The sequence below is a fragment of the Tauraco erythrolophus genome, chromosome 16 (assembly GCF_009769465.1).
Source record: "Tauraco erythrolophus isolate bTauEry1 chromosome 16, bTauEry1.pri, whole genome shotgun sequence".
Taxonomy (NCBI): Eukaryota; Metazoa; Chordata; class Aves; order Musophagiformes; family Musophagidae; genus Tauraco; species Tauraco erythrolophus.
This window is the reverse complement of record NC_141480.1, coordinates 6,258,780-6,278,773: the sequence shown is the minus strand read 5'-3', so window position 1 is coordinate 6,278,773 and position 19,994 is coordinate 6,258,780. Positions and strand designations below refer to the sequence as shown.

General features: G+C 40.0%; 1 protein-coding gene across 2 annotated transcripts in view; it reads left to right on the top strand.

Moving 5' to 3' along the window:
* The window catches only part of RNF130 (ring finger protein 130), a 48,448-nt gene that overhangs the window by 17,304 nt on the left and 11,150 nt on the right, over nt 1–19,994 (top strand). For both annotated transcript variants that reach the window (XM_086621761.1, XM_086621760.1), the window contains exons 3-6: nt 5,542–5,792; nt 10,251–10,322; nt 12,161–12,243; nt 19,030–19,126. In XM_086621761.1, coding sequence (XP_086477887.1) covers nt 5,542–5,792; nt 10,251–10,322; nt 12,161–12,243; nt 19,030–19,126 — 503 coding nt within the window. The remainder of the gene's footprint in view (nt 1–5,541; nt 5,793–10,250; nt 10,323–12,160; nt 12,244–19,029; nt 19,127–19,994) is intronic.

Below are 19,994 nucleotides of genomic sequence, written 5' to 3'. Positions count from 1 at the left end.
GGTTTTCTAATCATATGCCTCAATCGTGTGCCTGTTTTTCTTAAAGGAGCAGAATTTGTGAGCATCCATGCCATGCCTCTTAGCAGTACAGCAACGCGTGGTGCACTGCAAAATACTGAAGTGTATGTGATCGTATTTAGAGGGCACAGTGCAGTGCCCTTTCTGAGCTTGTGGCAGAGTAAAACCTGTTGAAGCTCTTTTTGCTGCAATGAAAGAAGAGTTTTGAGTGTTCTTCAGACATAAATTGACTGTGTTTCGGTTGTAATTCATAGAAGCCCGTTCCTTACTGAACTGGAATATCTACTTTGTTGTCCTATTAAGTAGACAGCCAGAATTCAAGTTTTAACCTCAGCAGCTCTTTTTTTTCCCGAGTTGTTTTGCACAGGTTTGTGTAGTAAAGAGACTTGCTCTATCTGGAAATATCTGCTCGATGTTTTGGGATAGCTGGTTATTCCACTGGTTTTGTTTATCTGATGCATCCTGTGATAGCCCAACTTTAGGTAACAGTTTCATATACTGCTGGCCTTTACGATTTTCTCATGGTAGTGTTGTAACATCTATTCTAGTGTCTGATGCTGCAGAAAACAAGCATCCTGAAGTAAATGTTTATATACAGACAAGAATTCAACATTTTCAATGTTATAAAGGCAACAGGAAGACAAATGTTTCAAAATGCTATCCAGTCGCACTTTAAAATTGATGTATATTCCTGGCATTAAATTCTTGTGTTGCTTAGAACTGAATAAGTGACAAATATTACACATTTTTCTGTTTTCAGAAATACTTGATTTGGGACATCTCAAACAACATGTTTTGAGATTGCACTCATGTTGACAGCTTGGATATGCTTTTGTTTACTTTCTGATTAGATCAAAATAAAAACATGTGCAGTTAGACCTTTTTTGATCACTCTGACGATATGCCAAGGCTCTTCCTCTCGGTGTCTGCTTTTCCAAAAGCCTCTTTCCGAATGTAAGAATTATTCTTCACAGCGAATTTCTCTGTTTTGTATCAGACTAAAATTTTAAGGTTTCTGAATAACTTGTGTATTTTTCCCCAATATTGTTTAGTACTATGGAATTTATATTTAAAAGCTGTGCTCGCCAAGCTCACCTTTTCTAGCTCAGTATGCCTGTTCCCTTTCCCTCACCTCACCTTGGGGATTCCATGGATTATATCCTCTGTGGCTAAATCTCTTACCTTGTAAGGGTAATTCTTGCTTCTGCTGCTGTTCCCTTGCAGCTCAGATGTCTTCTGATCTTTTCACAGAACCCACGATGAGTCTCTCAAAACTTCATATATAACCATAGCACTTCATTTGTGTGTTCCTGTTTTTTTTGTTGTCGTTTTGTGGACTGTCAAATTCTGTTGAAGTGATTTCCCTGTTACTGATGTTATTCCAAGAAATCTGTCACTCACAGTAATAGGGCTGATCCCTTTCCTGGGTACTGAATAACCTGTGTTGCAGTATTTTTATTTCTTATATGTGTTCAGAAATGCTTAGCATATATTTACGGGATTTTAATAGAATAGGGAAGTCTAGCTTAGGAAGGTGGGCAGTTTTATTTCCAATTATGTTATCATTATGATGTTTCGATTGTTGCAATCAAATAAGCAATGGCATGTCTGAATCGTGTCCTGAATTCAGCCTGCAAGTGACTGTCTGCACCATTCTTTACCTTTATCAGGAAGGATGTTTGCTTTTTTAAGGAAGTGCTCTGAAATTTCCACCAGCAGAATTATTCAGATAAATTGTGTTAAGTTTAGAATGAAGTCATGAAAGGATTCAGTTACAATTAAATAGTCTGCTATTTAAAGAGAAAATGATATTCTTTCACAAGCGTGAGATGAGTGCAGTCTCTGTGCTTCATGCTGTGTCAGCAGGCACTATCAAAGACTTAGGAAATTACAAGGACTTCAGCTGAAAATAGCAGCCATTAGAAAAGTGCTAAGGAGTATCTGACTTAATTCTCAGTTCTCTGCAAACCTTGTTACATGAAATCAAAATTGTTCAGTGCCTCTTACAGGTGGTCCAACGTTTGCCACGCTTGAGATGAGATCAGATCTCAGGTTTTGCCCTCCCCATCTGCAAGAAGGTATTTGAAGCATTGCAGCAGTAGCAGCTGCTCAGTGCTGGGTTGGTCAGAATGCCCAGGAGGAATTCTCACCTGTCCTTCTCCCTGAATATTGACCACACAGCTGCTTGGACTGTTCACAAGCCCAGGAAAAAAAATATTGGCTGTTTGGCTGATTTTGCCAGGCTGCCGATCCCTGCATCTTCCGAGGGATGGTAGATGGATGGAAGGTGTCTGAAGTCTGCTCTTTGAACCATGCCTGTCCTTAACTTGGAATCCTGGCCATAGTTGTCCATATTTTGAGCTTCAGACAAACATTTGGTAGTCAAGAATCAACAAAACAAACACACAAGGAAACAATTACTTGCTTGTGATGAGACTGGTAATTTTTCATTGACTTTCTGTTGACTTTCTAAATGTACTCTTTTAGAATTGCTCAGAGATAGGGATAGATTAGTGAGCAAGGAAAGCAGTTTCCTTAGGAGCTCTACAGGAAACTTCTGGATGTTACTGGTTTTCCCATCTTTTTGGTTTTAGTTTCTTCCCAGCTTTTAAGTCCTTCTCTCTTGCCATCTCCTAGTGTAATGTTTTACAGATGTAATGATTAGTTGCAACTTCATCCCTTTTCATACATAGAGTTGTATAACTATCCTAATTAAACATGCACATGGTAAAATTGCGAGCTAGAAAGAGCTGTCTGGGCTTGGATGATAGCAATTAAATGATTTATATTTACAGGCGTCAATATTTATCTTATGCCTGCCATCTGTCCTAGCTTGTCGTCTATGGCTGAGTGTGTAGTTCGTTTGCTGTAGTTACCATTCCAGCTTCTTTTCTCTGGACGCTGTGTTCTTGGCTGAGGAGAGTTTTGCTTTTCATAAGATGATGTAGTAATACCACATTCTAACTTTACAAACACTGTTAGTCTTTCTGTGTTCACCTGAGGATTTTTTTTTTTCCTGCTTAAGTTTCAGAAATGCAAGGTTTCAAGGTGCTTAAAATAAATGAGTCAGTGTCTCCTTCTGCCCCCAATTGTTCTCAAACACGGAGCTCTTGCTAAAATTATTTAGGGTGATGCCCCTGACAAAAATATGGATGAACCAAGTCCCAGTTTCCACTGAGCTTCAGTATGTTAAACAGGCACAATTTATTTTTCTTTTCTGCAGTTCTCCTTGGCTCTTGCAGGGTCAGAAGCAGCAGTAGCACTTTGGCCGTTCCCAGTTGAGTCATTTGGAATGCAAATCACTTTGCAGCGATGCCAGAGGTTCCCTTTGTGCTGGGCTTTATATAAAACGCATGACAGATTGTCAGCTTTGTCACATTCCCTGGACAGCAGGGAATAGGTAGAGGCTTCAGCTTTAGATTCAGACAGAGCTGGACTAGTATCGGAAGGTCTTAGTCAGCTTTGCTTTGCAGATAAGTGTAATTTAGTGCTGCAAGTCTGGGCAGGGATTCTCTTCCCAACTGGACAAATAGAAATCCAAGCAGATGTCCTCTGAAAAATAAAGCAAGTGGTGAATTGTTACTCTGTTTCTGAGCTTTGCTGCCTATTAAATATCTTAGTTAGTTTGCATGAAACCAAACTCAGTAGATCTCGAATTGAAGCGTCTCTGGAGAGCTGGACTAAAGCGGACCTTGTGTGAATCTGTTGGTATACTAGTGACTAAATAGGTTGCATCCATAAATCGTGTTGGGTTTTGGTTGCTATTCAAAGTTTTTGAGTTACTGCAACACTTGTTTCAAAAATACTCCTTCAGAAGGAAGCACTGAACACGTTTTTCCTAGTTAGACCTATGTTATTAGGACAAGACATAAATGTCTTCACCATTTCAATTTTAAGTAAAGAAAAGTTGAAATTTCTTGGGAACGACAATTTTGGGGCTGTGGAATATTTTTTAAATTATTATGCGAATCTTAATTTCTGAGATTATCAGCTTTGATTCTTCTGAGTAGTTCTGCCAGCACAATCCACAACACCAGAGTTAGGGACCTTGCTCTGAAAACTGAGAATAGTGACTATAAAAGCTACTATTTGGCATGATGAATGGAAAGAGTACAATGACTGTTACACAACTTTATTAAAGCCCTCGTTTTGGAAAATTATGTAGCTGTCTGGGTCTGTCACCCTGGCTTATTGTGCCCTGGGTTTCAAAGATGCTGCTCTTTCAGGTCATCTTCATCATTTTGTGGATACAATAACTTCTTAAAAATCAGATTTTGATTAAAAGACTTTGAACAAATTCCTTGTGTTAAAATAGGACCTAATGTTCTCTCTTCACTGTCACACTAGGTTCTCTGTAACTTGAATCCACTCTAAATCCAGAATGTCAGTGCTGAAGTTGCTTGCATTATACAGTTCCTCTCTGAGGGAATGTGAATTGGAGCAAGCAGATGGAGCAAGCAGATGAGCAGACTTTGCAAGCATTTTGAAAATAGGTCTTGAAAGGGATTTTAGTATAAGAAGCAAACAGATCTGGATGAATAAGAATGGCACTCATAAGACTTTTTTCTTTCTGGCTTTGGTTTTCCTATAAACTTTGCCTTCTTTGAACTTAGATCAGAATTGCCCTGAGTTCAAGATCCTCTTTTTTTATGGGGCCTCTGCTTTTAAAACATCGATGCTATCTCTGCTCTGCAGGTGATTTCGTTCTTTTTAAGCAGGTCTTGTGGTTTGATTCTCTTATTATCCTTGTACCAATAATTTTCCCTTTGGGACAGGAGGTAGTCCAGAGACCAGACACTATGAAAACCAGATGAGCTGCATGTCCAAAGTGGGGCTGATGAAGCTGACAGCCTCTTTGCGATCTTATCAAGCATGTCTTTGTGTGGGTGATAAAATCAGCACTCAAACTTCTGCCAAGTTTTTTCATTTCTCTTCTACTTTGCAGCCAGACTTACTGGCTTTGCTTTCACTTCTGTCTGAAGTGATCTTAAGTAGATGTTTGTCCTTGCTTGCATGCTGGAATTGTGATTTACAGGTCCGTGACAACATTGGTGGCATGTGAAAGCCACATAACCACACAGGGGAACTTGCGTAACTCTGGAGTAACTTGTACGCAGCACTGTGTATGCTAAGACCGCTCTAGCAATATCATTGAACTCATATTCTAAATGTTTTCTGTGAGTTGCCTGTTCACAGCTTCAAATCTGGAACAATTGTACTTTTGAAAGCTAGTTCAGACTGCACACAGTCATTATAATGTGGGAAGTGCTTCGTAACCACTGGTAGAGATCTGTTGCTGTGCGTGGAGCTGCAGACTGTTGGCATGTTAATGCCCTCATTTGAAAATCTGGCTTTGAAGGACAAGCCATGAGTTGAGTGCCCAGTAGCTTGTTCCATGTGCCATGGGTGGCTTAGGTTAAAAGTCGTCTCTAAGTTGTCAAATGGCTTTGCATTTGGAAAATCTTGTGAGTGGCATGCCGTCTTAATTTTAAATGTAAATTAAATATTTTTCTCTTTTTGTAGGAACTGGAGACATTGTTGCTGTCATGATTACAGAATCAAAGGTTAAGGAGATCCTGAATTACTTGGAAAAGAATATCTCTGTCCTGATGGCAATAGCAGTGGGGTCCCGTGTTCCTCCGAAAAACTTCAGTCGGGGCTCTCTAGTCTTTGTGTCAATATCATTCATTGTTTTGATGATAATTTCTTCAGCGTGGTTAATATTTTACTTCATCCAGAAGATCAGGTACACAAGTGCACGTGACAGGAATCAGGTAAGGGGACTTCTTTTTTTTTTTTTTTTTCCTCTCTAAGATCTGGAGGTGATATTTCTGTATACAGTAGTCAGTAGACAACAAATAATTTCTAAGGAATGTTCATCAAACTAGTGTTCAGAGCCTCTTTGTTCCAAGGCAGAGCAGGTTGCCAGACAAGAATTTTTATGTAGCAAAGTGTTTTCATCCGGAGCAGCACCAGTACAAGATTTTACTACATGACAGCAAAGAATAGAACTGAAGCAAAATCTTTGGATTTTGCTGAGTATAAGTCCAAGAGGAAGATAGATTCTCTGTTGGCTGAATAATAATGTTGGCTATATATGCTTTGGGAATGGGGAGGAAAGTTGAATTTTGTAGTGTGGGTGAACACAGAGCTAACATTGTGAATTCTATCCATGTTCTTAAAGATAGCTTCAGTAATAGTTAAGGTAATTCAGAAGTTGTGTAAAGGTATTTCCAAACTATAATCTGTCATGAATGTTAGGATAAGAAGACTGAGGTATACAGCTGCTTAGTGAAAGGTGTTAACTTCCAGCTTTATTCAAGATCACACTTGGTATGGACTGCCTAGTTCTCCTGGTCATGTATTTTAAGTAAAATTTTGTCCAATATGCCTTTCTTCCATTCTTTTTCAACTCTTAATTTAAGAACTGAATTAAGTATGGCCATACTCGGAGATCTTGACTAAATCAAGTTAACTTAAGTACAGATTAAACTTTAGAAGTAAATGTTTTACTCGTGTGGACCTGATGACCCACTGCATCCATAGCGTGCTTTGGCTTTTATTGAGAAGGGTCAGTAAACCTCAGGAAGTCCCCCGTACTCTCTTTGCCTGTGTTCCTCTCTGTCCAGGCTAACTTACAAAGCTGCTGACTTCTACTCACTGTCCCTACTTTCCCCCTAAATTACAGCTCATACACAGGACCTCGCTGAGGCAGTGCTTTGGAGTTTTGTCAAACCTAAAACAAATGCAAGCTTAAAAAGCTTCAGTTGTGACAAAGGATTTCCTTTTTAGTTTCTATAAATAGTGTCCGGTGCTGCAGGTCCTGTGGGCATCCTGTAGATTTTTCTAAGGATGTCATTCTTGAATGACCACACTGTAACTGGTACTTATTGTGGTCCCCTGGGATGGTGAAAGTTTAAATATAACTGTTACTCAATGAATGTCTGTGGAATACTAAATTGTCCTTACTGCATCCCCTACATGGTTCTAGGCTTCTTCCAAATGTCCGTGTTTCAAAACAGTTGCTCCATGGGGAAAGAGCCCTTATGACCTTTTTTCTTTCTTTAGATTTTTACAAAGGTCAGGAGAAACTTGATGAAAATTTTATGTCGTTTAAAAAGCTGAGCTTATTAAACTTTAATAAGAAGGTGGCGACAGATACAGCTTATTTTTGAAGAGCTTTGAGAGCTTTCACAGAGAGAAGGCTGTACTGTTAGTGATGAAATAACTTGGTTTAGGCTATGATCTTGTTTTTAAGTTATGTTGAGGCACACTTTAAAAAAAAAAAATTAAAAATGGTGCTGTGTTTTGTAGATAGTGCAAGTAGATACTGGTATTTCACATCGCTACTCTTGTGCACTTCCGCCAGGGGTATGAAACTCTCTTGCATGTGGTGGTGGCCTTTTCCATCACGACAGTTCTGGGTTTTAAAAGCAAGCACATGTTGTATGCCTGTGTCATAACTTATCAAAAGAGTAAATGCTGAGCATTTCCAATGTTAGCATTAAAGAGTGTTTCTTAAAAGTAGAAAATTGAAGAGGTGGATCTCTTAAACGGAAGAGATGAAAGCTATGTTTAGCAAATTTATTTACATAAGAGAACATGTATACGTTTTGGAGGAATTTTGCTGACATATTATGCTTCCAATAGGAAAATAATCTTTCTTTTAAGATTTCTTGTAGTGCATATACACTCATATGCAGTGCAACTAAATATAAATACTATTCACAATTACTTAGTTGGTAGCGTTGAGCATTCAAGTTAAGTGCCTTCTCAGCCTTGTTCCTCTCATAGTAATTACACTTTTGGTTATGCAATGATTATCTATTCCAGTGGTGTGCCGGTGTGTTCTGTGTCATTAAGTACTCAGGCCACTATGCTTCTTCCAGGACATGTAGTTTAGATTTCCTTAAGTTGACCAGTTTCTCACGTTAAAGTTAGGATGAGATTTCTGACTTCAGGAAGCATGTAATATCCCCATCCCAGCTCAGTTTGATGCCGCATTTCCTACATGGGTATACTTCAGTAGCTGGGACTGAGTATCTGATTTTTTTTTTTTCAAATCCATGCTCTATAACATATAAAATGACAGCTGCTGTTCTGTGGAAACCACAAAAAAAAGTGCTTATGTGATTCTACAGTAACAGTGGTACAGTTGGTTGTGGTGGACTTCTGAGGTCTTTGTGTTTCTCAAATAAAAGCAGCCTTCTTAGTTTCAGTTTGCATGCAGAGAAAGTGTACGATACAGGGGGGTGCACCTCATGATGGATTTGATTTTTCAACTGTATAAAAGGTGGGCACAAAACCCGCGGGTTTGTTTCAAGCTATATGAGAGGTTTTGCTAGGTGCAGTTTCCATTCTCAGGAACAGCCCATCTCTTTCAAAGGCAGAGAACAAGGTGGAGGATGAAATACGATGTCGTGGTTTAGCCCAGCGAGCAGCTAAACTACCATGTGGTCACTCGCTCACTCCCCTGGTGAGGTGGAGAGGAGGAGAACATAACCAAAGGCCTGAGGGTTGAGATAAGAACAGGAAGTCATCACCCACCAACCATGGCCTGAGGCAAAACAGGCTCAGCCCTGCCCCTTCTTCCTGGCTCCGCTTCCTTACTGGGAATGATGGGGTTGCAGGTCAGTTAGTCGCATGTTGTTTCTGCCGCTCCTTTCTTAAAGGAGGAGGAGTCCTTACACTCTTTCCCTTGCTCCAATGGATCCCCTTCTCACGGGACATAGTCTACAGGCTTCTCCAACGTGAGTCCTTCCTGCAGGATGCAATCTTTACCTGTCAGATTGCTCTAGCACAGGCTTTTCCTATAGAGTGACAGCTTCTTAGGGCGCAGCCACCTGCTCCAGCATGGAGTCCTCCACAGACTTCAGATGCATCTCTGCTTCGTCGTCAGTCTCCAGCAGCGTGGAGTCCTTCCCACGGAGACAATCCATGACTTCCCTTAGGTGCAGGCATCTCTGCTCTGGCGTGGAGTTCTCCACAGGCTGCGGGTGGATCTCTGCTCCACTATTAATCTCCATGGGCTACAGGGGAATCTCGGCTCCAGCACACCACCTCCTGCTCCATCTTCACTGACCTTGGTGTCTGTGTAGCTGTTTCTCTTAGATCTCAGTCCGGGTCCAGCCCAGTTCAGGCTGCTTTGTCCCCCTCTTAAATAGGACATTTGCAGAGGTGCTGATTGGCTCAGCCCCTGGCCAGAGGGGAGAGGGGGGGGTCATCCAACCTGGCCAGAGGCTGGTCCAACTGGTTTTGGAGACCGGGAAGCTTTTTGCAGCTTCTTACAGGGGCTGTTTCTGCAGCCCCTCCCCTGCTACCCAAAACCTCATCACATAAACCCAGCCCATACGTGAACTTCACTTTTCCAGTCAATGTAAACCAAATCTGATGTCTCAGGTGCCTGAAACAAGAAGACACAAGCTTTGTTCCACTTGCTACCTTGTCTCTGGATCCCACGGACCAGCTGGCAAACAGCCATTCTTCGTTGGCTGGGAACTGGGCATTGCAGTAGGAATCAGCACTTGAATTGCAGAAATTCCTCCTTTCTTCTAGCACTGATGGTCGTAAAACCATCATAAACAGGAAAAAATAGCTTGGCCTCTGCATTCAGACTGATGTTCATCTTCAAACCAGTATTTGTTTCAGCTTTATTTAAGTCTGTATTGGCTTTTTTAGATTTCATGACCTATATTATTTTTTTTCTTTGTGAGAATCCTGGTGGTTTCAGGTAATAGCAAGAGAGAAACTAGGTTACACTGAGAGGATCTCTTACGTCTCAGAATAATAAGATCAGCCTGCTCAGGGGAGAAAAAAAAAAAATTCAAGCTTGAGAACAAGGGGTATGTTACAGCACATTGAATAAAACCCTATATGAACAGAATATAACAGAAATCATTGGGAGGGCATGTTGCTTCAGCTTTTATCCTGCAGGGCAGATTTGATTAGTTTTGTCACATGAATGTTGGATCACTTCTGTGGACTTCTATACGGTCCGTGAGGTTTGTCCCTATGTTTATCGAGTGTGTTTATGGGCTCAACTGTTGGGTTTTTTTCCTGCCTGACAAATCTCTGTGGGCTTCACCGTGTGTGCGTTTTGTCTTATGCGTTGGCCTGCTGTCATAGCGTGTATTGCAATGTTAGTACTGAGCCCAAATAAGTCCTCATAAAGAACAGTAACGAAGCTTGATTATCAGGGTTAATTTGTGTTCTTTTCTTTATCACTTCATTAGCGTCGTCTTGGAGATGCTGCCAAGAAAGCCGTCGGTAAATTGACAACCAGGACAGTAAAGAAGGGTGATAAGGTACAACAATAAGATTTCAACATGGTAAACTTGAGCATCATGTTTAATTTTTACTGGGGGAAACAATCTCAGTTTTTCTTTTCTACTTCTGATTTATGACCTCACATTCCTTTTTGGAGGCTTTCTTTGTCCCGTGGCACAGTATTTTGTGTAACTTTTAGGATCGATGTATGCTGTAAATCTGTACGTTTCGAAGACATTTTTCTTGCTTAAATACTACTTGCAGTCTGTCTGGCAACTGTGACTGAGAGTGGTTTTGTGTTGCTAGCTGGCAGAGGGGTTTTGCTGGTAGGAGCACACAGGGCTAGCATTGTTTATATGGAATTCTGTAAGCTTAGAATCATTTCGTATATAAATTGTGTAAAGTAAAATAAATTTAAAAGATAGGACAATCTCTTATGTAAAATATGGATATCTAGTAATTGGAGGGAGCATATAAATAGGTACTTCATTAAAGATAATAAATGTTGCTCCAAGAATATTTCTTGCTAGTATACAAACTAAAATATATGGTATGTTAAGTCCTAAACTTTTTCCACTTTTATGAGCAGTACTGCTTTGTCTTTGATTCTGAAAGGAAAAAACAGTCACTTAATCTTGCTTAGTTTTTGCTCTTTAATTTGCAAAAGGCAAGGGAATTCTGGCTATGATTTGATTTTTAAGAGAAGATTATTTCCTTGGGCCTTCTTAGTGCGATTCCTTTTTATCTTTCTTATCAACACCATCAGCAATGGAAGGAAGGGATAGAAAAATTTGCTTCCAGAGAGAAGGCACAAAAAAAATGCCTCTCTGTTCTTCCTCCTTCCCTATGTAGCTTTATTTTAAGACAAACCCCCTGCACTAGATCTTTTCTATGGGTATGGGAGTACATATAGATAATGGGGGACTTTTCTGTATTAAAAAAAAAAAAAAAATGTCGTCTTGACAGCATAAATTCAAAACTGGCAATTGATGTGTAGGTTGCAGTGCAGACCAGCTTGAGATGCACACACAGGTGAACAGAGGGTAGGAGAAAACCTGTCCTTCATCAGAGCAGCCCGTTGGGATTCTGTGCATGCAGCACCCACTGGTGCTGACCAGGGAGTGGACATTGTCTTGCTGTGGTCCCTGTCTCGGTATCTTGCTGGTAGCTTGCTGACGTGTAAAAGAATAATGAACTTGAACTAAGAGAAGGTACAGTCTGTTTTGTGTCACAGGCCCAAACATTTTAAACATGTATTGCTGATGCCATAGCTACATCCAAGTGAAGTCAGCTCTTTTTCAGTGAAAATTTTTAATTTCTCCAGTTTAAAATTAAAAATATTTTTAAAAATTCATAACCTCTGGAAAACAGAAAAGAGAGGAGTCAGTCAGTTGATCCTCATTTTCATGTCTGGATAAGAATGATGATAATTCTGCAAGTAAGCAGCAGACAAAAATATGGGACCACTCTGAAATTAGTAAAAATTTCTAGTTCTGGCTATAAAAGGGAGTTCCAGGATTCTTATCCTAAAAAAAAAAAAAAAAAAACCTGAATAAAATAGAAGTTTTAGCTGCAAGCTGAAGTAAAGCCTTTAGGAAAATCACTGCTATATTTTATAGTGATTCAACGAAATATTAGAATCATCTTAGGCCTTATCTTTGTTTCAAATGATCATTTACCAGCTCCAAATGAGGGGAGGGTTTTGTGTGTATGAGATACTTTTCTTTCTCAAGTCATGTTGGAATATAATAACCCAGTCATTGGTTTTCTGGGTAACAGCCACTTGGCACAACGCGGTTCGTGTACTAGTCACAACTACTTTTACATTTGTCATAGCCTCAACTCTTGACTTGAATTTTCATTCTGTTCATTTTAGGAAACAGACCCAGACTTTGATCATTGTGCTGTCTGCATTGAGAGTTACAAGCAGAACGATGTTGTTCGCGTTTTACCGTGCAAGTAAGCTAGTGAAGCTGCTTTGTTTGGAAACTATTCCTTCTTTACTTCATTTCATGTAATATGTGCATTGTAATTTACAGACACGTTTGTTAGATGTTTCCAGTCCTAATAACAGCCACTTTATTTTAGACTCTGAAGATGATGTGAAGGTGAGTGCTGGCACTGTTACAACAGTAATGATGAAACAAAAGATTATGATCTTGAAGATGGGCAGTTTGGGCATACCAGCAGTGGAGCTGTTAAGATTATAAGGAGCGCGGGTGCAGTTTTAAAAGACCAAGCAGTGGGTGGACACAAAAAACTTCAGTGTAATGAACCAGGTACAGCTGCAGCATTCTGCACAGTGGATGTGCAACATTGGCCGTTGGTCTCTGAAACGGTATAGGAAACAGAAGTGCAGTTTTTCCAACCTTCATACCTCCTCTGACATCAATCGGCCACTGTGCTATCATTTGTCTTTGGTCTCTCCAAAGTGCAGTGTGTTCTTGGCTTGTGCCTGAAGATTCGTACTTGCTGGATATTCTGCATTGGTGCTTAAAATGTAACAGCTTCTTCTTCGTTTTATGCCATTCTCTTGACATTTACAGGTTTTTCTGATTCCTTCCATTTTGCTTCCATTCTTGAGTTGTTTTGGGATATTTGCTCTTTGAGAGATGCTTTTAAGTGCTTTTCCACCTGGTGATTGGTTTTGATGAATTGGTACATTTTGGTAGCCTTAAAAATTACCAAGGACATTTTTCCCATGTATTCTGAAATGCAAAGCTTTCTCCTTATCTCCAGACACACAAAAAAAGTAAGTTGTGTTATATATATGCAGCCAAGATCTAGTAATTTGGCTTGTGCTTGGTATATAAATAGTGTTCTGTGTGATACTCTAGAAGCAAAAAAGTCATGGTGTTGGAGCTGAGCTTCAGTCACACAGCAACAGCACGTAAGAGCTCATTATCAGTCTTCTAAGTCTTCCTGTAGCCTACTCTGAATAGCTGGAATATTTTTCTGATGCATAATGAATTTCTATAATCATAAAATGAAAATGGTGGTATTGTATATCTTTTTGATCAAAATATGTGAACATTCTACTTTTGAAGCCAGAAGTTTAATTCAATTTACTTTTATCTGTATTCTGTACCTCTTGGGCTGTGGGAAATGATGAACTGGTTTAGATTCTCAGTGGTGGTGTTTAGTTAATTTACCCTACAAATGTTTGTTTATAAACTCTCATTAAAATATTTGGTAATAGAAGACCTTGGTCTCAGGTCTGTAAAGATTTGGGAGTTTTTGGTCATGTGTGCATTTCTTTTTTAGAATTTGGTCATTTTTACTGAAAGATGATGTCCTCTTGCTCATAAAAATGTACTCCAAGTGTTACATAAAGATCCCAGAGATTCGTGTCCTGTATTGTAATCTCAATTAAAGCTTGCATGTGAATTAAAATCTAGTCTTTGATTTGTTATGTATAAGATTATTTGGAAATTAGAGGAGGAACTCTTGGAAATTGCACACCAGTTTTGGACCACTAAGCAAATTTTTTTTTCTTAATTTCCTCTTAAGAAAGCTTCACTTGTGTAGTTCAGGGTAATACCTGTGAGGCACAAGGAGGTGGAATGGAGGTTCACAAGTCCCACTGCTCTGGGCCTTTCACTTTGGTACTGAACAGAGGTCAGAGGGAAGTCCTTGCCAATGAATAGAGAATGAGTCTTCATCTGGTAGGAAAGCATCTTCTCCCGCTACGGAGAACGCAAAATTGGGACTAAAAGTCAACTTCCTTAGTTAAACTCTGCCACTGTCCAGGCAACAGATATGTTGCCAGTATCAGCAGATGTGATCAGAACCTTTAACCAAGATGATCATTGATTTTATTTCTTTTATTTAAAAAAAAAGTTTTTACATCCACTTCCTTCAGACACCTCTGGTGAGCTGCAGTCCTGCAGATAGGAAGCTCCCTGCGGTCAGGGATAGTTACAGCTGCTTCAGGGAGGTGGATGAAGGTGCAGCTGGCTGCCATCTCAGCACAAGCTCCCTCAGTGCACTCTCCCATGTAAAGGAGATATCAAGGCTCTTTTCTGTTCTGTTTTTCACAAGAATATAAGGTCAGTGAAGGCTCGGGTTACATTCCTGCCAAAGGCTTTATGACAACTGTTATGTTTGCTTTCTCCTTCTCTTTTTTAAAAGTTCAGCTTTGAGTTGAGTGCAAAACTATCTTGGCTAAACCGAAACATTGACTTGAAGACAAGACATTTTTATATTTGTAGATGAAGGGCCAACCAATCCCTGCAGAGATAAGCCCGATAAATATCAGCTTGTGTGTAAGACCTTTCAGTCTTCAACATCTGAGATGCTTCTCCCCAAATCTTATTTTGGAGATTTAATCCCTTTCTACTTCCTGATACTTCAGCCTTTCATTTTAGTGCAACATGCAAAGTTTGTTTAAAAAACCCTCAAAAACACAACACAAAAAAAACCCTACAAGAAAGTGTCTAAGCCAGATGAGAAAATAAATTGCAAGAAAACCATGGAGAAAATGGCTTGACGCAGAGGAAGCAAATGAAAGGCTAGAGGAAGCCCGTTGAGGAAGCTGTAATCATTAGCCAGTAGGAATCACTGACGTACGACATCCTGGTTGTTTTCATCAATTTAAGAGCAGCATTTCCCTTTGGTGCCACAGTTGTTCTCTGCAGGTAAGTATGGTCTGTCACTCCGTGGCTCAGCAGAGAGGAGTCTGGTTTGGGCAGACACACAGCACCGAACATTTTGTAGTGAAACAGCATGTCTGTGATATTAAGTTTTGTGGCAGGTGGGAAACTGACCAATTTAAAAATAAACTGAAATGATTGCGAACAATGCAGTTGAATGTCTATCATTCTTTTTGTGCTTCAGAGAGAAATATGTGCAGTACCAGCAGCCTATGGACATACTTATAGCTTTTAGTGCTTACAGAGGGGTAAGGCAGCCATCTCTGTTAGACTTAGAAGCCTGAGGAATGTCTGTCTTTTGTGAATATCATTATGTAAGTTAAAAATAAGTAGTGTAAGCAAATGTCAGGAGCATGCTATCAAACGACAAACCTCACGGACAATTTTCTTTATTGAGATAATTTTACCATCACACTGCTGCATCTAATGAACAGGCACTCAGTGAAAAGTGATCAGGAGCGGGTAGTGTGAAGGACTAGTGAGAGATAAGGGAAGGGGAGAGCAAAGTGGCAGGTTAGAGGAAAAGCACAGAGTGACACTAGGCAGGGCAGAAAGATGGTCTGGGAAGGAATTTACAAGGTAGGAGGAGAATTAAATATGTTAAAATATATGGCTTTTGAGTCATTATCTCCTGTACTGGGCAAGAAGGGAGAGAGTGACAGAAGCAACTAAGCCAGATTTCTATTTGTTTGCTTCTGTGCTGCTGCAAATAGTGGTTGTTTGGGGTTGGTTGTTGTTGTTTTTAAGAGCAAATTAACACAATATCTCAATGCCTTCCTTTCTGCTTACTGCAATACTTCTGCATCACCCCTATTTTCTCTGCTACCTGCTTGCGAGGGCGGTCTCTCTTTTCCCTTAGCAATACTACATGTGTGTGGAAAGCACTGAGGCTGTTCTCCCTTGGCGTTGCAGATGTGGTGTCTTCCTCCCTGCTGCAGCAGGCCAGACACCTCTCCTCGGCTGTGCTAGCTGTAATGGGCTGCCTGCAGCAGGGCAGGAAGGACCTGTGTGCTGTTTGCTGGCCCAGCTGGAAGGTTTGTACCCAGGGCAAGGAGAGCAGCTGCCTCCAACAGTAGCCAAAGATGCTACTTTGCAGCAGCACATTGATCAGGTCCCTTTGGTGGAGATGCTGCACTGAGAGCAGGGAAGTGTAGCGAGCTCTTGGGATATAGTACCTGTAAACTTGTTGAAACCCTTCCCCTTGTGTGGCATGTGAATTTGGAGGCGTTACACCACCAAAAGAAATTTCTAACTCACTTTTTCTCTGCTAAGTGCTGCAAAGGAGATGTGTGCAACAGAGTCGGCATTATGGTGTTTATTACAAGCTGGAGGGCAAGTGGCTTGGGTGTGCTGACAGAGTGGAAAAAATTCCTGCAGGTCACCTGTTTGGAGTTATGCCTGCATGGGAGACTCCCTCAGTCCTACCAGCCTGGCTGCCGGCCGTGCCTCCTCCAGCTCTGAGGCTGGAGAAGCAGCAAAAGCTCTGTCACACTTGACTCCCTGGTGTGTGGCTCCTGGGCAAATGTCATCAGCCACTGTGACCTAGAGCAACTCGCAAGGAACTCTTCAGATTTATGGTCTTGGAAAACAAGTGACAGAACTATGAAGATAGAGAAAATTTATGACAGCAGAAAATGCAAGGCTTACTTTGTCAGACTGAGTTTTAAAAATAATTCATGTGTTTACTATCATCTCCATTGCTGTATAACTGCTTTTTAACTCTTACAAGCGGAGAAATCCAGACAGAGCCTGAGCCATGGTGATGGTATCAGCAAGCTTTTTAAGGAGTAGATAAACTGCATTAGTAGTAGGCAGAGCCATGCTGATCTAAATCAATAAATAACCTTTGGGGAACTGCAGTTTTTTGAAACACATTAATAAACATCCTTGATGGTTTAGGATCTTAAAGAATTAAGAGGTCACAAAAATAGTTAAGCTGTTTTGGCGTATTTGAACTATATCAAGCTGCTAGTGACCCTTTAAAATAATTCATAGTAAGTAGCAGATGCATGTTGGCATTCATATCAGTCGCCTGCTTCACTTGATCTGAGTGCTTCTACAGCACTGATTAGCCGATAACAATATATTAAAACTGTTTTCATACTTCTGCGGAGTCTTGATGTCTGCCGTTTCCCAAAATGTTAGATTTTCAGGTTTGTCCTACTCTTGAAAAACAGACTTCAGAATCTTAAAAGGAAACATAATCAACTAAAAGCCATAATTTGCCTAATGTAGAAAAATAGCATCTCTGTGTGCTTCAGAAGATTTCAAACCATTTTCTGTCACCCAGGATTTCTAAACATTGATTCCTGGAGTTTTGTGAGTAATAAAGGGAATGCATTAAGATCTAGTAATGACAGAAGTGAGTTTGTATTTTATGCATTTATTTGAGCAGTAAGTAATGTATATATCCTGTTTTTTGTGATTGCTGTATTGCTAAAAGACTCAGTCCAGCAAAGTGACTAGCTGAGATTCTCTAAGTTGCTATTCCGGCAATATCTGAGCTGTAGAAAAACAAAGTTCTTTCACTCCCTGTTTATCTTCCGTTGACTGTATTATACTCTGTAAGTCTATACATCTTTAGTTGATACAGGTAGGATACATAGTTGTAGCTGACTGGAACCTAATTATGTTGGTGTAGTTTAGTCCTTCCTCAGTCTTGGTAGCGATAGACAAAACAATTATATACTGTCTTTTTCCATGTTTGTTAACAAATTCATGAGGACTTTTTCTCTGGTCATTGTCCAGATGTTTAAAAGAGAATTATCTGCTAACATGTCTCATTTGGTCTCTGTTTTTACAATCCCGAGGGATAGGGAGCAAAGAAGTCCCAGGCCCTCTGATGAGCTTACTGAGGCACAGAGCAGCAAGTATAAGCTGAGAAAGGCAGGATGGAGAGTATAGCAACTTTCTGCTGCCTTGGGGCATGCGTGACCTTTTACAAGCCATGCTGATGCCTCAAATAGACGGCAAGAATGCCTTGTTCTGCCACTGTTTCTTTGCCAGCTTGTTTCAGGGCACAGCTCTTCGCTGGCTAAGCAGCCCTTGTAACTGCTGGTTGTTGTTGTCATCACCAGTCTGTAGTGTTCGGGTGTGCCTGCTCTTACTGGCTTTTTGCTCTGCAGGCACCGCCACTGGAAATGAAAGATCTGAGCTCTTGTTGTAGGCAGTTACTCAGGCTGGGTTATTATGAGTATTTGCTGAAGCTGTGTTGTGTAAAAAGTCTAGTGATACCCATTTCTGCCATGTATATGCTTTGAAAAGTTCTTTGCATTTTGAAAAGCTAAGAGGACATTTCCTTTAACTCCTTTAATTTAGATATGTTGTTTTGGTCTCTGCATAGTCCTTCCTTGTTACATTGGTTTATATCAATCCCAACAGTGTTAAATTTATATTCGTGTATGTGGCTAAGATTTCGTATGCAATGTAGGTGGTAATTCAGGCTGTTCTCTATTGCAGAGTTCCCTACTGTGCAAGTAGAAGCCCAGTTTACCTTTTCATCTTTGAAAGATTATTCTTTTTTTTTTATGCCCATCGTAAGACCATCATATGATGATGGATGTTTTTTCCCTCCTGCTATCAAGAAATACTGATTGTAGAAAAAAATCTTTTACTTAGATGTGATAATTATAAAAGCCCCTTCAAAATCAAACATAAGTGTGCTTGGGTTAGTTGAACTGACTGTTGAATAAAATTGACTGATGGTGGATCTGTGCTCTTCCTACCCAATTTATGGCCAGGCTCTACATAGAAATTGAGGTAAGATTTTATACAAGATTACGGTGGACACCTTGTTACCCTAGTTGTTCTGTTCATGTGCATACTGATATCCACAATAAAAGAGGGGAAAAAAATAATCTTCCTTTTAAGACTTTCTTCCTAGTTGTACTATTAGTAAAGGGTTGCAACAACAAGCAAGAGGTTTTGATTTTATTTTTTTTTCATTGCAATCAGCACAGAAAAATGGCAATTCTAGAATTTGTTTTGCTGGCCTAATTAAAGAAGAAACTATCTAAATGTTTGTTAAAGTAGTTCTCATTGTATAAAATAGAATTGTTTGCAAATTATGTATGTGCCTTGTCTGTTTTTTTAGGCATGTTTTCCACAAAGCCTGTGTGGATCCATGGCTTAGTGAGCACTGTACATGTCCAATGTGTAAACTGAACATTTTGAAGGCACTGGGAATTGTGGTAAGTTGCACTGTTGTGAGCTCTTCTTCCTCCCATATCTGAGATCCAGAACAGGAGGAATAATTGTAGGGGGAAAAAGGCAAAAGAGTGTACTAGTACCCTTAGTCAGAAAGCGTTTGGGTTTTTTTACCAATTTCTTTGCTGCTGATAAAGCTAATTTGTTGATGTTAATTGTTTCCCTGGTTTGTCATTGGGAATATGTTGTATTTCCATTTGTAACAATTTCTTATCTACTGGAAGTCTAGTAGCTTCTCCGTAATACTCCCTTTTCTCAATTTCTTTCAACATTTCTTTGTAAATATCTTGTTCTTGTTGTGGTCTCCTGTAGAGACTCTTAAATTTGTTTACACGTTAAAAGCCATGCCCTAGCTGGGGCCACTGAGTTTTCCTCATGCAGCTCATGGCTTATGGGATCCCTGAGGACTGCTTTTGTTGACCCTTTCACAGAGGGATAGAAGTGGAGAACCTCAAAGAGGATTTTTCCATCTTGCCCATATGAGGAGAAAATCGTAAGGTAGAAGCGATGCTCTTTTGAGAAAGAAATAAGAAAGAGAAGAGTGTATGAAGATATTGTCTAAAGCAGCTTTTGAATCCAGCCAGTGAGAATGATCGGGCCTCCATTTTTAGCTGTGTCAGTGGAAAATTTGCTCATTTTCTAAGAAACAATTGCAGATACATTGTGGATGACATATTTCTGCAATTAATAACCCACCTGGATTTTTAGAGGAGGATACAGCAGAATTCTGTGCATGTCATCATCACTCATGGTAGCAAACCATACAGGCTATGATACAAGCATATTTGAGACCCTTTCTTGAATCTTAATCCTTTTCTCTATTTCTTCCTGCACCTCTTTAAGGTGGGCTGA